The sequence below is a fragment of the Physcomitrium patens genome, chromosome 5, assembly GCF_059467195.1.
Source record: "Physcomitrium patens ecotype Gransden chromosome 5, ASM5946719v1, whole genome shotgun sequence".
Classification (NCBI taxonomy): domain Eukaryota; kingdom Viridiplantae; phylum Streptophyta; class Bryopsida; order Funariales; family Funariaceae; genus Physcomitrium; species Physcomitrium patens.
The window spans coordinates 17,009,781-17,026,628 of NC_143414.1; the positions used below are offsets into that span (position 1 = coordinate 17,009,781).

The 16,848-nt window shown below is 34.7% G+C and overlaps 1 protein-coding gene, 1 long non-coding RNA gene and 1 pseudogene across 3 annotated transcripts; 2 read left to right on the forward strand and 1 right to left on the reverse strand.

The window, feature by feature from the left end:
• Positions 1-4,006: 4,006 nt before the first annotated feature.
• On the forward strand, positions 4,007-4,921 carry LOC149989315 (uncharacterized). Its single transcript, XR_016503175.1, has 2 exons — positions 4,007-4,182; positions 4,455-4,921. It is a non-coding gene; the product is annotated as an uncharacterized LOC149989315 (long non-coding RNA).
• Positions 4,922-6,526: 1,605 nt separating this feature from the next.
• On the reverse strand, positions 6,527-8,967 carry LOC112282288 (mannan endo-1,4-beta-mannosidase 2). Of its 2 annotated transcripts, XM_090250715.1 has the most exons (6): positions 8,349-8,967; positions 8,125-8,277; positions 7,817-8,017; positions 7,597-7,719; positions 7,260-7,468; positions 6,527-7,157 (listed from the first exon to the last, which is right to left on the reverse strand). In XM_090250715.1, exons 1-6 carry the CDS (start codon positions 8,349-8,351, stop codon positions 6,773-6,775), a joined length of 1,074 nt encoding a protein of 357 aa, XP_090106841.1. In that variant the 5' UTR covers positions 8,352-8,967; the 3' UTR covers positions 6,527-6,772. The 2 variants fall into 2 exon arrangements, with proteins under 2 accessions (XP_090106841.1, XP_024375487.1); XM_024519719.2 differs by having other exon boundaries at positions 8,125-8,817.
• A 253-nt stretch (positions 8,968-9,220) lies between these two features.
• LOC149989316 (25S ribosomal RNA) lies at positions 9,221-9,988 on the forward strand (annotated as a pseudogene; the record flags this gene model as incomplete).
• Positions 9,989-16,848: the final 6,860 nt, after the last annotated feature.

A 16,848-nucleotide genomic window follows, 5' to 3' on the forward strand; every position in this document is an offset into this window, starting at 1 on the left:
AATCAAGCACCTAAATTCACGATTGGAGACAAAGTTTGGCTGCTTCGACGAAATATTAAGACCAAGCGGCCATGTGACAAATTGGACTATCGGAGATTGGGACCATTTGTTATCCAGAAGCAGATCAATCCTGTAGCGTATCGTCTGGAGTTACCAGCTACTATGAAGGTACATCCTGTCTTTCATGTTTCTTTGTTGGAGCCTTATCGAGAATCGTCTTTTCCTGGAAGAGTACAATGTCCACCACTTAGCATAGAAATAGAGAACCACAAAGAATACGAGGTGGAAAAGGTCCTGGATTCACGGCAAAGACAGGGTAAATTAGAATACTTTGTGCATTGGAGCGGTTACGATATTAATGAACGAACATGGGAGCCGGCCGAAAATCTCGCGAATGCGCCGCAAAAGGTACAGGAGTTTCATCGACGATATCCTGAGAAACCCAAGCCGGTTCGACGATAGCTTCTTACTGAAGCTTGCTCATCCAGAAAACAGAAAAGAGGAGAGAGCACCACCAAAATCCATAGTTGATGTAGTCATTCTCTCCAAGATAGCGTAGAACTTTGTTAGTAGCCCAAGTTTGTTCTTCTTGTTTTAGCCTTTGAATATGGATAGCCAAGATACTACACTTGTCATGTCATCTCAAGCAACTAGCTCACAAAGACGACCGCGAGATGAAGAACCGCCTGCACCACGACGACGTCGAAGGATTCCGAGCAACAGATCGCTGGTGATTGTATTTGAGGTTGAGCCTGCCTACAATGGTCAGCCAGAAGGAGTGTTTGTAGGACAATTTCACAATGAAGACACGGAGATTCATGCTTGGTCAGAAGTTGAAGGCGTGGGCCACTACCATTGGCTTCAAGGACCATTGAATCACTTGCCTCGTGAACAACAATTGGAGTTCATAGTAGAGGTTATACGACAGATCTTCATTTTCTTGCGTTGGTATTGACTGACGATAACATTGCTTCTCGGAGACCTCGAAGCTAAAAGAGGAGGTGATGTTAGGGACATAGTCCTTAGACCTTTCTAGAGACAAGTTTCTAGAACCTTCTAGAAAGAAATCTCTAGAAACTTCCAAAAGATTCCTTGAATATTCTCTTAGAATATTCTTCAAAGATTCCCTAAAGATTCTTTGAAGATTCTCTAAAGATTCCCTTAGAAGGTTATAGAAGATTCATAGAATATTCTAATAGATTCTAGGAAGTTACTTAAGAAGCTTCCTAGCTCTTGGGTAGTTGCTCGAGAAGCTTCATAGTTCTTGGGAAGCTTCTTGATGCGCTTCCTTAGAACCATAGGCCAGTAGTATATATAGGAGTCGAGGCTGAAGAGTTCTTCAGTTTCGACAACGCATCTCTTGAAGCTCTAGCTCAATTCTCTTGGCGTTGCTCTTGTACTCATCTGATAATCTAGTTCTTGTCATTTCTTCTTGAACTTCTTGTTTAGATTTCTTGTTTGTATTTTTTGGTCCGTGACACCTTTGACACATGTTTAATTTGCAAGACATGTGTGTTAACTTGCAAGGCAAGTTTTCTATATGTATGCCACACAATTAGCTTGTATTTCAAGCTATCAACATGTATGATACATGGCTTATTTTTTGACCGAGTGTTCCATATATAAATCACCTATAAGCACGTGTAAAGATGAAACCGCATCTATGAAGCTTTTAAGAAGCTTCTATACAAAATATCATCTAAGATATTTAATTTTACCTACTTCTATCTATTCATATTATCTAAATAATTATTAATATAAATATGTATATTCATAATATCTTGTTTAAAAATATTTATTAGTATATTTTATTTTTTATAATTTTTAAAAGTTATATTTTATCTTCTTAAAAGTCTATATAATGTAAATGATTGATTAAAGATCAAAAATTACTATAAATTTTTTTCAATTTTTATATATTTATTCAAATATATATGTATTTATTTGAATTAATAATTTTTAAAGAATTATTTATATTTTCTTGATTAAACTCATGTGATTGCTCATTTTACTTATTCCAAATTAATCTAATGGAAATAAACCCGTATAAGGGGATTCGAACACGGGGAATGACTAGTTGCTTACGCATTCACGTTAGGGTCACACAATCAATTACCTCCTGAATGTATCGTCCCTATTTCCAATATCTGAATACACAAAGAAACTATAATCTCCTCCTTCACCTTATCGGTCTCTTCCTTACAATAATTCAGTCATACCAATAACTGCTATTTCCACCAATATATTCACCCTCATAATCTCCAATTGTAATACTGCGCTCTCACAGCTTTCAGCACACAATTACCCTCATTCCAATCACTGGAATTCTTCATACAAAACTGCCATTCACATTACGATGTTTCTCACAAACACATACTCATTTTCTCTACTGAACTACAATCAGATTTTAGCATTCAATCTTTCTTCTTTTCAAATAATACCAATCACATTTCCATTCCATAATTCACTTTACAATATTCAAAAACTCTCAATCCTCTTATTCAAAAAAAATAACAAATAAAAGAAAAGAGGTAGCACCAAGCTTACCCCGGCTCACAACTATCACAGCAATTGCACCCTAATTAACTTCTACAACTCCTATATACTTTCTCCTGATTCTCCAGATTCCAACCGTAATTCTATAATTAATCACTTTTAAGAACTAAATCACTCATCCGTCTTCCTGAATTTCCTATTATATGGACTATCAATATATTTTACCAATATCTTTCAAAAACGAATTAATATCTATTCTACAACTCATCATTTTTTTATACTTCTAAATATTTTTATAAATAGGTTTTATAAAATCAAATTATTTTTTTAGACTTTTAAATTTATTTTGATATTATATAACTAATATTATGTGATTTTTTAATCAATTTAATATATTTTTTTGATATAATTTTTTTAAAATACTAATTATCTTTGATATTATAGATATTTTAAAAAAAATTGATGATGTTACTTTTTTTAAAATAAATATTATATAATATTAATTAATTATATCAGTTTTAATATTAAAAATAATATAATATTATATAAAGCTTGACTTATTGTAGAAATCCTTGAGATTTTGATTTAGTTCTATTAAACTCCTTTAACACATTAATCTTTGCCTCCTTCATTATTGTAGTAGTAAAGCTTTTTGAATTCATTTTTAAGATTAATTTGCCTATTTTTTTTAATTATATAATTTTATAGCATAGACATTTGACCTCATTATTGACTTCTTTCATAGTCATATTAATAGTATTTCTATAGTTGACATTGGTAATACACAAAAAGAATCTCTAAGAATATCAACAAGCTGACAAAGATCTACAATAGTTCCAAATCTACTCTCATTTCTAAATTTTTAATAATAAATAATGAATATTTTATTAGATAAAAGAAAATAAAAAAATTTGGATGTTTGGAAAAATTTCAATATTGTCACAATATTTATTATTCATTATTAACAATTTAGACTCATGTTTATGTTCTATTATTTACAATGATTCAACTAAAAATTAAGTATAAAATTAAACTAAAATATCATATTCTTTTTTATATATTTTCAAAAAAATAATTTTATATAATTAAATCATAATATTTTATATTTAAATTTATTTTTTATTAATTTTAAAAATAAATATTTTTATTATATATAGTTTAATATTTTATTTTATGACTAAAACTAGGTAATAAACTTATTATTTATTAATTAAATAAAAAAATCAAAATAATGATTTTTAATTGGTAGAATGAAATATTTAAAAAAAAAAAAAAAAAAAAAAATACAGCAACCAAAATGGTGCAGATGAATTCATCCTGCTTCCAGCACATGGATTCTTTTCCAACATCCATCACGATCAATGCCTTGCTGGCAGTCCAGCTAAGATTCCATGTCACACTCATCACCTCAACCCCTAGCTGGCCCCTGTTCAGTGGCCAAACCCAGGGAATCGAAGGGAACGCCGCGTGTGAGAAGTGAGAATATCATCCATCCATCCTCCTTGCTTACTGCCAAAGCTCTTTCCGATGGCGCAAAGCAGCAACATGGTGGCTGTCACTCTTCCATCACTGCGCTTCGGAATCTCTGCTTTTCAACGCCTCTTCTTTATTTCATTTCAGGAAATGTTTGCATGACGACGATCCTTATCCTTCTCACTGTGTCACTGCCGCGAGAGCGTTATCCAGGTAATGGAAAAAAGTGTTAAGAGTGTGGATTCTTGTTTCTGTATTGTCGTTCAGGCTATACCACATGACATTGTCGCGATGCTGGTTCCCGATCTGCGCTAATTGATCATGGATCGGGTGTATGAAAATGTAACGCAAAGGTGTGCACTCGATTCATGCTCCGAAGCTCTGACGGAGATGACGCAACTGCGTTTCTTAGTGCTTGTGATTGATTCAGTATACTAACGGCAGTTCAATGTACTCAATGTCCGGCGTTTTCGGACTATATGAAGAAGGCAGCGTTGCAAAATGAAAAGAAAATGAAGAAGTTCTCCGTGATTCTCTTCTGTCGGAGAATATGACAAGGAGAATCTTCTGAGAACAAAATGCGACCAGAGTATGAGTGCATGCGTGCGTGTTTCGAACATGATCTTATTGGAAACCTAGTTCAGCGTACTTGCAGCAGGATTTTGAGGTTTGGTGATTTAGCACGCAGACGCGTGTCAGTTGGTTGAAACTTGGAAAACGAGAGGGTACACTCAAGATCTAATGCTCTCAGCCATAACGGTTTCATTCAAAGTCGAACATAAGACCAGTGCATGTTTCCAATGTGGCTGTGTCGTAGCTCCTCTCTCTCAGCGTCCAAGCGAATGCGTCGGAACGCTTTTATTCCTTCGGTCGCTGAGGTGTGGCCGCCCTTAATGTAAGTACAGGATCACTTTAATCAGGAACTAGTTTTCTAGTTTTTCACTTTGCTAAAGTGATATATACAGTCTTAATTTGTTAGTTGTTTTCTTTTTGGAAATAAGTTAATTTTCCAAAAAATGGTAATTAGTGCGGCAATAATGTATAATTTTTTAATGTTTTAAAGTGATGTTGTACTTAAAGGAACTTAGACGATAAAAACACTCTTTGCACCTTTTACAGAAAGTATTGTCCTCTTACTGATTAATTGAATAAAATAAATACATAAAGAATGAAGACAAAGTAGTGTAAATCAATCATTGAGCTGTATGATATTTTTTCTTTTAAAAATCCAATTGAAAGTGGAAATATATTATTTTGAAACAGTTTGTATCTATTAATTCTTTTTTTATTACAAAATATTTGTTGCGCCAGTAATTGAAGTGGCCCTCAAGGGTTTGGACATAAAACAATTAGATGTGGTAAAAGCTTAAATAATAAACTAGTTGAACTTGTGTAGCTGTTACTTTAAATATGTTGTTTAGAATTGAGACTACATGTTCAAACAAAGCATCTTTCAAGTGAGAGGAGAGCAAGATATGACTCATTTCACATAGCTCAAGTTGTTCTACTCACTCCTTGATGACAGCTTGTTGCTCCAATAGCTCATTGGCTATTGACATTTGTATACTTGAGCTTCTTAATAATTGTGACATAGAAGAAAGTTATTTGAGTATAACACTATGGTTCCATAAAGTTCAATGCAAGTACACACAATAATTGAAATAAATGAAATAAAACAAAATCAACTTAAGATACTATATAATTTTTGGCCAAAGAAACTAATTTGAAGATGCAACTTTGGAATTGGTTCTAGAATTGATTCCAAACAATTTTGCAAAGGATCATTCAAGAATGGTTTTGAATCAATAATAAAAAATATAACAATAGGTCTTTGAATTTGGTTGAAAACAAAGATGGAGAGTGTTATCATTTCTAGCAATAGCATCAGCCTCTTTTTCCAAGATTTTGACCTGTGACATAGATACAAAATATTTTGACAAAGCCCCATATTCATCTGTAGTTTTTTCTCAAAGTGCATGAAAGAACCTTACCACTCATTCTAGCATGCTCGCTTTAGACATCTTTCATTTGTCTCCAAACAAGACTATTTCAATTAATGACCAAACATGGAATCCAGAGTATTAAAAATTTTAAGGATTTCTATGATTTACCTATTAAAGGAAGACCTCTATATGCAAAAAAATATCAATAGATCCAATAATAATATTTATAGATAATACATCATTCAATCATATTTTCAAAGAAAACTTTTGCTTTGTTGTTTTCATCAAAGCTTTTGGTGAAATCAATGATAATTAAGTTGAAAACCAATGTGATATCTTTTTTTGAGGTAGTAGTGAATCATATGTGTTGTTGAGGCCCTGTGAATCTATAAACCTGATTTTGTTAAGGCCCTATAAATCTGTAAACTTGATTCTATTAAGGCCCTTTAGATCATTGCATAACTCAACTTTTACTTCACTTTTGATGAAAATATTAAAGGATGCAACCAATCAAAGATCAAATTTGTCTCCTTCAGTTCATGCCATTGGATTATCCCCTCTAATGTGTTTTATATATGAAATACTACACATTAAGGTATGTTGTGAGAAATGTGTTGAAACAATTGTAGTATGCTTTATTTATTTTATTTGATTATTCTTTATAAACAAGTTGGAACTCATTATCTAATTTAGTAAAAAATAAAACTTTTTTTTCTTTAGTGCAATAAGGATTTTCTTAAAGATATACATATATACATTTATTCTTAATGTATCGAATCTATACACGTGGGCTTATTCTATTAATTCTTTGGCATCCCCTAGAAGTTGGGAGTCGGCGTCAAGAGCATCAACATGGCGCGTCAGAGGGACGAGGACTGATCGCCGTCGAGGCATTCGTCGGACGACGAGGGTAGCAACTTCGAGCGGCACGATTGCAGTTTGATGAGATGAATCATAGGGAGGTCTTGGCCTGGGAAGATCGCGAATCCGTCGTCCCAGACGTTCGCCATTTCCTCGTCGAGAAGCTGCCACGCGAGAGCGCCACCGCCAGCCCCACGGTATTTCGCCGACTCGTAGATCCTGTCATACATGGATGTGTACATGGCAAGTCGTTCCTGCGAGTTGAGCAGCCCGAACTCAGAGAAGAGAACTGGCATTTGCAGAATTTCGTCGGCGTCTTTGATGTGCGCGTCCACCCACGCGTCAAAAAACTTCTGTTTCTCGGAATGATCCTCCCACGGCATCCTACAAAATTCCAAAGAAATCAACACACAGAAAGAACACTCAGTTACTCATCTAGAAATGAACGGCTCCTCCTTGCTGAGAATACTGTGGTGGAGGTGGTACCAGAGATCGGGGTAGGCGTGCACTGTTGCAAAGTCGATTCCATCTACTTCATGGTTTTCTATAAAGTCCGTCCCTGAGCCAGGCATGTAATGCGGGTTCACCGTAGAGGTTCCTTTGCCACTCTTCTTGTAGAAGCCCTCCAGCCCTATCGTTAACAGGTGCTTGCTATCCAGAGACTTCACATACGCAGCCATTTCTTCAATCCATGCCTGCGCAGAAGCAAGCTTAGACAGATCGTAAACTAGTTTGACTGGGATGCGCAAATGCGATCTACACCCCAATTCTGAGGCCACTATCAAAACATCCACATGTAATCTGCATAAACATATTGACATACCTGAAAAGCACCGCTTGAGGATTCTTGTGCACATCGAGGTTCATTTATGAGTTCCCAACCGAAAATGGTAGGGTCGTTGCGGTACTCCACATTTGTGAAGCTATTCACCCTCGTTAGAACGGTCTGTCAACAAACACAATTTCAAAAATCGATCGCAATCCAAGCGCACTTACAACGAACACAATTACGTTAAATTAGTTTGTGAGACTGTCCAGAATACCTTGACATGAGCCTTATAATAGTTGCGGAGGATGGGATGCGAGAAGAAGTGGTCATCGGTATCACCGTCCAGTACTATGCCAGCGTCCCTCGCCCACTGTACGTAGCAGGTCTTACCCCCATAGTCTGGAAGATTATTCACCAGGGTCAGTAACAACCGCACTCCATAGCGGCCCGCCTCCATAACAACAAAGTCTAGAGCCTGCAATGACCAACCTCAACGTTAGTTTACTAGTTGAATCTGAAAGCTGAAGATTCCTCGACAATTTGAGGATAGGTGATGGAAACATGAAACTTCATTTTGAGCACCTTGAATGCTTGCTCCGAGTAAACGCCGACAGTCTCCTGCAACGCATCGTAAGCAGCATCGTTGAAAGCCCACGAGCGGCATACTGTCATGCCTAACGCAGCTCCGTGCTTGAAGATGTTGGTCACCCGTGATCTCGTGCTCTCCTCCACTGCCTGCGACATGAGCCAATAAGAATTCCACCCGTTGACATATAACGGGTGGCCATCGAGCACGAAATTCTTACCATCTCGGCCAACAAAAGCGCGATGGCTTTGTATCTGAATGCTTTCGTGGTCAGCCCTGAGATTCGCCGTTACTGCTGCAAAATGTAGGCTGAGCGCTACGAAGAAGGTAACAAATTTGAACCTCGGAGGAATTGCCTTCGGTGATCCTCTCATAGCTGCAATACTTAGAGAAACGGTGTTCGTTCTTTTGAGACTATTGAGGAATTCTGAGATTTCAATTTTTGCGTCAAACACTTCAAAGTCCCCAGACCAGTCTTTCGACTCACCTGGAGACAGTGAAAAGCTACAGTTACTTGATATCAGTCTTGTGTCGAAGATGTTCTCTCTCTCTCTCACTGATTCGTCTCACTGTCTATACACTAGTAGCAGATACAGCAGGCTGGGGAATTAGGATATGAAGGGATATGCCCCATGCATACATGTTCAAGCAGGCTGTCTGTGTTGCACTTTGCTCATCCGAGTTTCAAGCTTAACATACAGTTTCCGCGTGTGTCCTACTTGTTTGGAGCTTTTAACACTTTTTTCGGTCCATAACGAGGAGATTCAAAGCGCTCATACCATAAGTGTGCAGAAAACGCTTTCTAGAAAGGTTTCTAGAAATGTTCTCAATTTCCAGTTCGGATTTTAGGATTAAATCTAAGCCTTATTCCTGCAGTGAATCCCACCGAAGGGGTACCCGCTATTGCGCTTAACACAATCAGTGTCAAGGCAATCCAGAGACTTCAGATGATGTAGACACGTCCTCCCCAATTTCTTGAAATGCAATCACAAACGACGATGATGATTTGATCATCACTATCTCAGCTTTTTCTTCCTTCTGGGTCCTTCTGGGTCTTCCATAGTCTTCCTTCTCAGTCTTCCTTCTCAGTCTTCCTTCTGGGACTTCCTTAGTCTTCCCTCTGTCTTCCTTCTGGGTCAAGCAGGTGGGACCCTCCTCAAAAGGATGCACCATCGACCGACCGTGATCTTCTGTGTGGGTTTGAGTGTGAGTATACCTGTTGGGACCCGAAAGATAGTGAACTATGCCTGGTGGAGACTCGTATCGATACTGACGTGCAAATCGTTCGTCAGACTTGGGTATAGGGGCGAAAGACTAATCGAACCATCTAGAAGCTGGTTCCCTCCGAAGTTTCCCTCAGGATAGCTGGAGCTCGTGTAAGAGTTTTATCAGGTAAAGCGAATGATTAGAGGCATGGGGGGGGGGGGGGGGGGGGGGGGGGGGGTGTAACACCCTCGACCTATTCTCAAACTTTAAATAGGTAAGCCGCCGGGGTTGCTTGGTTGAACCTCGGCACAGAATGAGAGCTCCAAGTGGGCCATTTTTGGTAAGCAGAACTGGCGATGCTGGATGAACCGAAAGCCGGGTTACGGTGCCAAATTGCGCGCTAACCTAGATCCCACAAAGGATGTTGATTGATTAAGACAGCAGGACGGTGGTCATGGAAGTCGAAATCCGCTAAGGAGTGTGTAACAAATCACCTGCCGGATCAACTAGCCCCTAAAATGGATGGCGCTTAAGCGCGCAATCCACACTCGGCCAGTGGGGGCAATGTACACCAAAACTTCAAATTCTCAATTCTTTGATGTGCGCAGAATTGCAAACAAAATTGTGGAAACGGAATTGCAAGCTGGCGAAGTTTTGATCAGCTAATCAGATATGGGCCAATCTCATGCACCTGATGAACAAGGACAGCTGAATCACATTTTACAGATTCACTCCGCGAGGGCTTCTGATTGTTGCACTCCAATACCAGATCATTATTTGTTGCCGTGTCTCGAAGATGTTCGACAAAGGTTCCACAGATACATATGTCTTGGTTGAAACGACCCGACGAATCCTCCTCTTGCCAACTTATATCAATGACACTGAGGATCACAACATCTCGTACATATGATCACAGAATAATCTTTCACTTTTATCGTCGCCGTACTGAGGCCAGGTCGACTTCCGGAATTCCTGTCCTCCAAACAGCCAGCGTTACACTAGACCGCACTAAGTACTCGCTGTCATGGATTTCTTCTCCAAGAGGATCGTACTCGCTTGATAAGACACCGTTTCAGGTACTAGCGAAAGCTCAAGTCCTCGAAATACCAACCCCTCGATCAGACATTGCGAGTGTCGGGACCCACGTCGAAATCAAAAACTAAGACTGATTTTCCCGACTGGTCTCATCATGATGTCAAAGATGGTAAATGATGAGAGTGGCGATGGGGGACGTGGGGGCACGCCAGAGCAAGACAGGAGACGGTATATTGGAGTTGGTGAGGGATCGGAGACGGTGAGGAGGGTGTGTAGGGAATTTAGCACCTTCTCCTTGTTGCTCATCCCCATCTGTGCAGAGACGGGCCAGCTGCTTCCGCTGCATGATTGACCCTTCAGGTCCCTCCACCATCGCCCGCGTTTTGGAGTGGGGCTCGCGACCCTGGTGCGAAATCGTCGCTTGATGCAACTCTTCACAGGCTAGAAAGCCTAGACAACGGGAAGAAAGAATAAAAAGAGAATGAAAGCAAGAAAGACGATTAAAAAAACTATAAATAAATAAATGAAATAAAATAAACACGACATGGGCCACCATTGCAGCTCACAATGAGCAGTTGTCCTGTAGATACTCTCCCCACTTTGGCCTTCTCCTTCTGTGGTCTATGGAAACTGCACATCAATTCTACTCTGTACATGCTTGGATTTGGACTCAGGTGCTGCTCTTTGAGCTTAACGGATACTTGTTGCTGCGACAATTGTTCGGAAGTAAATGTAAGTTTGGAAAGAATGTAAGGGAATAAACTATGGAACCGTTGGGTGCTTGGGAACAGAAGCCATTGTAGTTTCATACAAGGAATTTGTGGGTGGTGTTGTTTGTTGGTGGAGTGTGGACGTCGGTCCCTACTGCTTTATGAAGAATTTCATGTATTGATGTTTGTATGTTTATATATTAATGGTTTTTGTAAACACCGATGTTTTCTTGGTCATATTAGGTTGGATATTGAAAATTATGGACAATTTTTTTTTCTCATTTTAATAGAGACCAGAAGAAAAAAATAAAATAATTAAATTTGTGAATTTTGTATATGAAGTATACAAAATTATTGAATTTCGTTCTTCAATTTTTTTTAATTGAAAGAATTAACTTGTACCATCTAAACATTCATGTTTTAATTACAACATCATTTTTGGTAAAGAGTAATTTGTACAAAATGCCTATACACATCATTAAATACATATTTTCGTATTGCAATGTGTATGTGTGTGTGTGTGTATATATATATATATATATATATATATACATATATGAGAGAGACAGAGAGAGAGAGAGAATAAGAAAATCGTGTCTACATTTCAAGCAACAATCGAAAAGCTGCGTTAAGATTGACACTGCGGTGACTTCACGGCTTGGCACCCCTCGCTGCCAGTTAGTGACAGTTCGCATACTGGCATCGAAGTATACTCGTTTCATCCTTTTCTTTTCGCAACTTGTGGTCTGAGGAACATATCTCGCCCTCACCATGGAGATGCATTGATTAGGTCTGTTTTCAATGCAGCGACGGCGTCAGTGGGACCATGAATAGGCTCAAAAGAAAACGACAATTGTTGAAACGGGGTCAAAGCACAATCTGACCTGCCGGATCCATGCTTTCTGACACAGACAGTCCCTTGAAGTGAGGTGTAGATTGACGGAGCCATTGCATCTGTTTGTCTGTGAGCCCTTCCATGGATAGGCTTTCGAATCCACTAGATGCAGTGGTTATGCTTTTACTGCCGCCACGGAGACGTCATGAGCGCTGAGAAGTTTTGTCCGGTCCAGAGAAACTCATGAATGATTTCATGGATCCGACACGCGAGGCATACTTCTTATGTTCGATGACATCAAGGATGTGAGGGGAGGATATCGAGAATAGGAACGCTCATGACCTCCGATTCATCTATCGATGCAGGAATAAAACACAGGAAACTAGGTCCAGTTCAACAGCAAAATGCTCATATTCTTCGTGCCCACACTGATAATGTATAAAGCTCGAATTCGGTACTGACAAGCATCGCTCTGTCCGTCGGTCTGGCTGTCTGTCTTTCTATCTATATTCGTGTGTGTAGATTTGAATATATTATTGAACGCATGATTAACTTAACCATGACGTCAGGGCCTTAGATGTCCACAGACCATGCAACCCTTAGTTAACAACACTGTTCGAAGTCAGAGCCTTTCTCACACATCGGTAAGGCACAATTCCATTCATGCATCAGTAGCCGGTGTAGTGAAGAAAAAGTATCATTGGACCCACATCATCAGGACATATAACACCACCGATGGATGCATCACAGCGGTTAATTTACTGACACAAAAACAACAACAAAGAAGGGTATGATTCTCTCCCCACCACTTGCTTTATTTACTTCACTGCCATCCTAACATGACGAAACAACGGGAAAAGATGTTGGTTAAGGGACCAGGCAACAAACGCATGAACTGCAAGAGAAGAGTTGTCCGCTTCTTCACGTTCACTACACTGTGATGGACTAACTTATCTATCAACTCGGCTCAGTTGTAGAATGATGTGTTTTTTCTTCCCCATGAGCTTCGAAGGAGCAAATGAAATCTGCACACAAATCCAACTGACGGAGTAGACCTGCAAAGTTTCTAATCCTTACACTTGCCTATTTTTTTTGAAATTGAATTTGGTTTCAGTTTTGAACCCAGTGCTTGCAAAAATAAATCTTTGGAAGTTTCTAATCAGTGTACATTTGATTTAGTATGCATATGTGTGTGTATATATCTATATATATATATATATATATAATAAAAAAATGGAGCAGCCTACGTTGTATGTAGCGTCGAAAAATCCCATTGGCTCAATCAGTAGGGGGCAATGATAGTCAAGGTATATTGTGTGTGTGTTTTTTCTATATATATAATTATGTATATATAAATAATTAGATGAATATTAATATTGATTCTAAAAGAGATATTTAGGCTATTCTTTGTTGATATTTTATTTTATAAATTAAAATCTTTTTTCAAATACTTTCGGATTTGTTTTGATAGAAACATTAATATTATGCTTTAATATTCACAACAACTCTTACTAATATGGTTGTAATTTGATAAAGAAATAAAAAGGATTTATGAAAGAGATATTATTTTATAAAAAATATTATTCTTTACAAATCACATAGCAGCAAGGTTTTTAAATAAATACATTCAATCAATAATTTCCAAGCCACTTCTATAATACTCTTAATAAATATTCAACTATCATACCTTTGCAGAACATAGCGATACTTAGTTCGTAAGAATGTATTTTTTTAAATTAAATTATTAGATTAAATTTTTTTATGTTGTAAGTTTTTCATTTATTGAAAAATTAAAAATATATATTTAAAAATATCTTATAATGTCATTAACCATAATTATGTATAAAGAAATCAAATCAAATAATTTACAAAATTAAATACAAAAAAATTTAAAAATTTAGTAAGAAAGAATTTATTTTTTGAAATTTTTCATTTGTACCAAAAGATGTGGTATATAATTTGATAAGATTATTTTGAGGTATTGATATCCTATAATATTTATTAGCATATAGAACTAGCTTAAAATATAAGCATATTGTTCAACAATAGATGTGATAATATTTATTAGATAAAAATCATACCAGGATAATATTATTAAAATAGACTATGTCAAATGGTCTTCAAAATAATAGCTCCACATTAGAAATGAATGATTGAACAAATCTAAGATCTTGTATTGCCTTGAATGAAAACCATCAAAATATTCCATTGAAAGATTTAATAATGTCAAATTATATTAATAATGCATCATTTTTAAAACTTTTATTTTTTGATTAATTTTTTCAGTTTTACAATAGTTTTTTATAAAATATAGACAACTCATGAAAATCTTAATTAATTGATATTAATCATCTAAAAATTAAAAAATAATAGTAATAATTTCTTTTTAAGATAACTTTAAAATTTCTTATAAATTTTTTTCTATAAGATATTGATTATAATCTATAAGTGATAAGTTATATATATATATATATATATATATTTGAAGATCATAATAATAAGTTTTCTAAATACTAAAATTTGTTAGTTTACAATCATAAGGACTAAAAAATAACATTGTATATTAAATAAGGCTTTAAGAGTTTTACCAATTCTATAAAATTCAATTGTCATATTTTTTGGTAATAGTATTCAATTTTAAACAATTTCTATGATCTATAAAGAATTTGTCTTTATGAGAAAGAAAAAAGAAAAAAAAAAAAAAAAAAATTGGATTCAATATTATTAGATTGTCTAAAATCCAAAATATTGTAAATAGAATAGTCTAGCTTGGATGAACTAACATAACTATTGTTTAAAAATATTTGATATATGGAGTACATTAAATTTAATTAAATCATACAAGATCTAAAAAACTTATAGGTATTTTTTTTATTAACAAGTCACTAAATGTTTTTTGTAAAGAATATCAACTTTGTTTCTTTGGATGATATTTAATCTAATTTTTTGGCTAATATACTGTCATTCATCAAAGTTTTCTAAAATGTTTTCTATAAAGTTTTAGATTGGTTTAATTTGTGATGTTTCTAGCCTGTATCAAAAATATTAAATATAAAAATATTTAACTATTGCTATTTTTTTCTGTTGATATTATTTTTTTTGTCTAATTATGTAAGTGAAGTCAAAAAAAATTAAAGAAAGATGAAGATAAATATTTAAATTTAGAGATTGTTGCTGTACTAAAAATTAAAATAAATATCTAGAAGCTAATTAGAAAAATTATTACATCAATTTTTATTTAATATTAAAAGTTTTTTTATAAGCATAAAATAAGTTAATAAAAATTGAGACTTAAATTATAGAAATAGTCTAAAATTATGTTTTTTAGTTTTTATAAAAAAAAACATGGTTATGCTTGGTATGCTAATTGTATCAATAATGTTGGTAGAAAGATTGTCAATATTAACACTTAATTATAGAAGTTGTACATGAAAATTGTATATACAAATAAGTAGGATGTTATAGAATAAAGATAGATAAATAAAAGCAAATAAAAGGACCCATAATGAAAAAAACAATTATGGCTTTTTTTCATGTATATAATAAAGTCAATTTGGAAGTACAATACTAACAATAAGATAAGAAAAACTATTTGCTATTAGAGGCTAAAAAGTCATTTCTTCACAAAATGGCTTTACAATCATAGACAACTATTTAAAGCAATTGATGCATTTAACATAACAAACATATCAATAAACTAAAACCTTTAGACTAAATTTTTATCACACTAAATAAATATTTTTTATTATTTCTAAATACAAGATTATTTAAAATAAAATTATAAATTAAATTAAATTAAACTCTTATTTGATTCAATGTTAAATTACTTACAAGTAGAATGTAATTTATGATTTTTAGTAACTTTTAAGGCATTACAGATTTTAATACAATATGTGGTGATAATACACAATTTATCGCATGAAAAAATAACTAATTTAGAAATGATAATTATTAGTTTTACATATCTAAATTCGATTTAAGAATTAAGAATTTACTTTCTATAATTATTTTAAAAAACATCTAAGATTATATTGTTTTGAATTATTATATTTTCTAAGTAGGTTTCTTAAACTTTAAAAAAACTAAAGAAAGTACTTTTAAGCTATTCTAAGATATCTTTCGGAAGTCATCCAAGTTGGAATTATAATTATATATATTTTTTATAGAATATCTTTTTTTATTGGATTCAAACTAGATATTTAACCATAAAAGTACATATATTGATCAAGATATTATATGGTTTGAGAAATAAAATCAAATCAAAATAAGTAAAATAAATTTTTGTGATTAGTTCTTTTAAGAATAAATAAATAAGAACTATATTTAAAGAATCTAATTGCCTTTACGATTATACTCACTTTTTGTTTATAGTTGTTATATCTATTTCTATAATGTGAAGATGTGGAGTTGAATATTGTTATTTCTATTAAATAATGCTTAACTATTAAATGTTATTGAATATAAGTTAATTATTGGTTTCAAATAATATTTTATTTTATTTTTAAACATGATTGTATCAATTATGCTTTGTAGATTCAATTTGTTAATAATACTTATTATTAGATTATCAAATCTAAACAAGAGGTTTAGCCTCTTGCTTATTACTCATCCAATATTCTCTCTAAGCTTCTTGCTTATTACTCATCCAATATTACTCTCCAATGATATATTACATAGATAGATTACATCTATGCAAAGGATTTTACTTCCCTAATTTTGTCCATCAATTTTTCTAAAACTTGGAGACAAGTTGGAGAGGAGTTTGTTGAATAAATAAATATTTTAGAAAACGTACAAAAGGTGCACTTTTGCATGATAAGGACAATTTTTAATCCTCAGAAGGTCCTAGATTCAAACCTAGATGATGTGCCAACTCTGGTTTTATGTCGAGCATTGATTTATTAAACCATTCTATATTTTTTTGAGATATTGCA